Genomic DNA, 1,030 nt, shown 5'->3' with positions numbered 1-1,030 from the left:
TACATGATATAATTATATAGTGGCCGACAGAGGGAAGGATAAACTAAACCAGCGAGCTCTTGGAGCTCAGCCCAATATTTCCTCACATTAAAGCATTGTAACTTTTTGTACAAACGCACTAACATGGATATCCGAACTTGCAAAGGATATAAAGTTGCTTAAATGGACTAATCCAACAGAACCGAACGAATTTTGTTTTTGATTTTTTTTCGACTATTCCAGTCATATGTGTTGTTGTTTCTTGATAAATTTAAATGGAAGTCAACCTGTTTTTGTTTTGAACTTTAACTTTCAAACCACCCTCAACTGTTTGGCAGAGAGCGAGCCTCGTATCGTGTATTAGAGGAGGGTCTGTAATTTTATTTAGTTCGCCAAACAAATATTTGCAAACCGGCAATGCTTACGTTGTTATAAAACTGTTTCAGATTCGAGTAGTGAAGATGAAGAGGATCAGAAGGGATCTGAAGAAGAAGCAGATCCTTCAGGTGAGAACATTTAACAGGAAATTGGGGTCAAAATACAGGGTGATTCAAAATTGGCGCCATTCCTTTTAATATTTTAATATTAATATTTTACTATTAATTAACATTCCACTTATAGAGTACGAGAAAAATATTGAAATTTTTTTTCGATAATTTCTAGATTCCGGTCATACGTGTTGTTGTTTCTTGATATATTTAGATGGAAGTCAACCAGTTTTTTGTTTTGACGTTTAACTTCCAGCTTCAACTGTGTTTGGCAGAGAATGAGCCTCATATCGTGTATTTGAGGAGGATCTGTAATTTTATTTAGTTTGCCAAACAAATATTTGCAAACCGGCAATGCTTACATTGTTATAAAACTGTTTCAGATTCGAGCAGTGAAGATGAGGAGGACATCGCAGATCGTTCCAATCACATAATGAGCCTTTATACCCCACATATGGTCCGAAAAATCCAGGAATTGCCCTTACCTCCAATGATGAAAAAATATCTTAATTATAACAGAGATATGAACTTTGAAGATGATGAATAAGTTTAATCTTTGTAAA

At 34.8% G+C, this 1,030-nt stretch overlaps 1 protein-coding gene across 1 annotated transcript in view; it reads left to right on the top strand.

The window, feature by feature from the left end:
• LOC125502412 overlaps positions 1–1,021 on the top strand; it is a gene marked incomplete in the record, with an annotated part of 3,230 nt that extends 2,209 nt beyond the window's left edge. The window contains 2 exon segments of the mRNA XM_048670024.1: positions 426–485; positions 851–1,021. Of these exon segments, the coding sequence (XP_048525981.1) occupies positions 426–485; positions 851–1,014 (224 nt within the window).
• Positions 1,022–1,030: the final 9 nt, after the last annotated feature.

This window comes from Dendroctonus ponderosae, unplaced genomic scaffold (genome assembly GCF_020466585.1).
Source record: "Dendroctonus ponderosae isolate FM_Combo_2020 unplaced genomic scaffold, Dpon_F_20191213v2 Dpon_F_20191213_936, whole genome shotgun sequence".
In the NCBI taxonomy this organism is placed as follows: Eukaryota; Metazoa; Arthropoda; class Insecta; order Coleoptera; family Curculionidae; genus Dendroctonus; species Dendroctonus ponderosae.
This window is presented reverse-complemented; position numbering and strand designations above follow the sequence as displayed.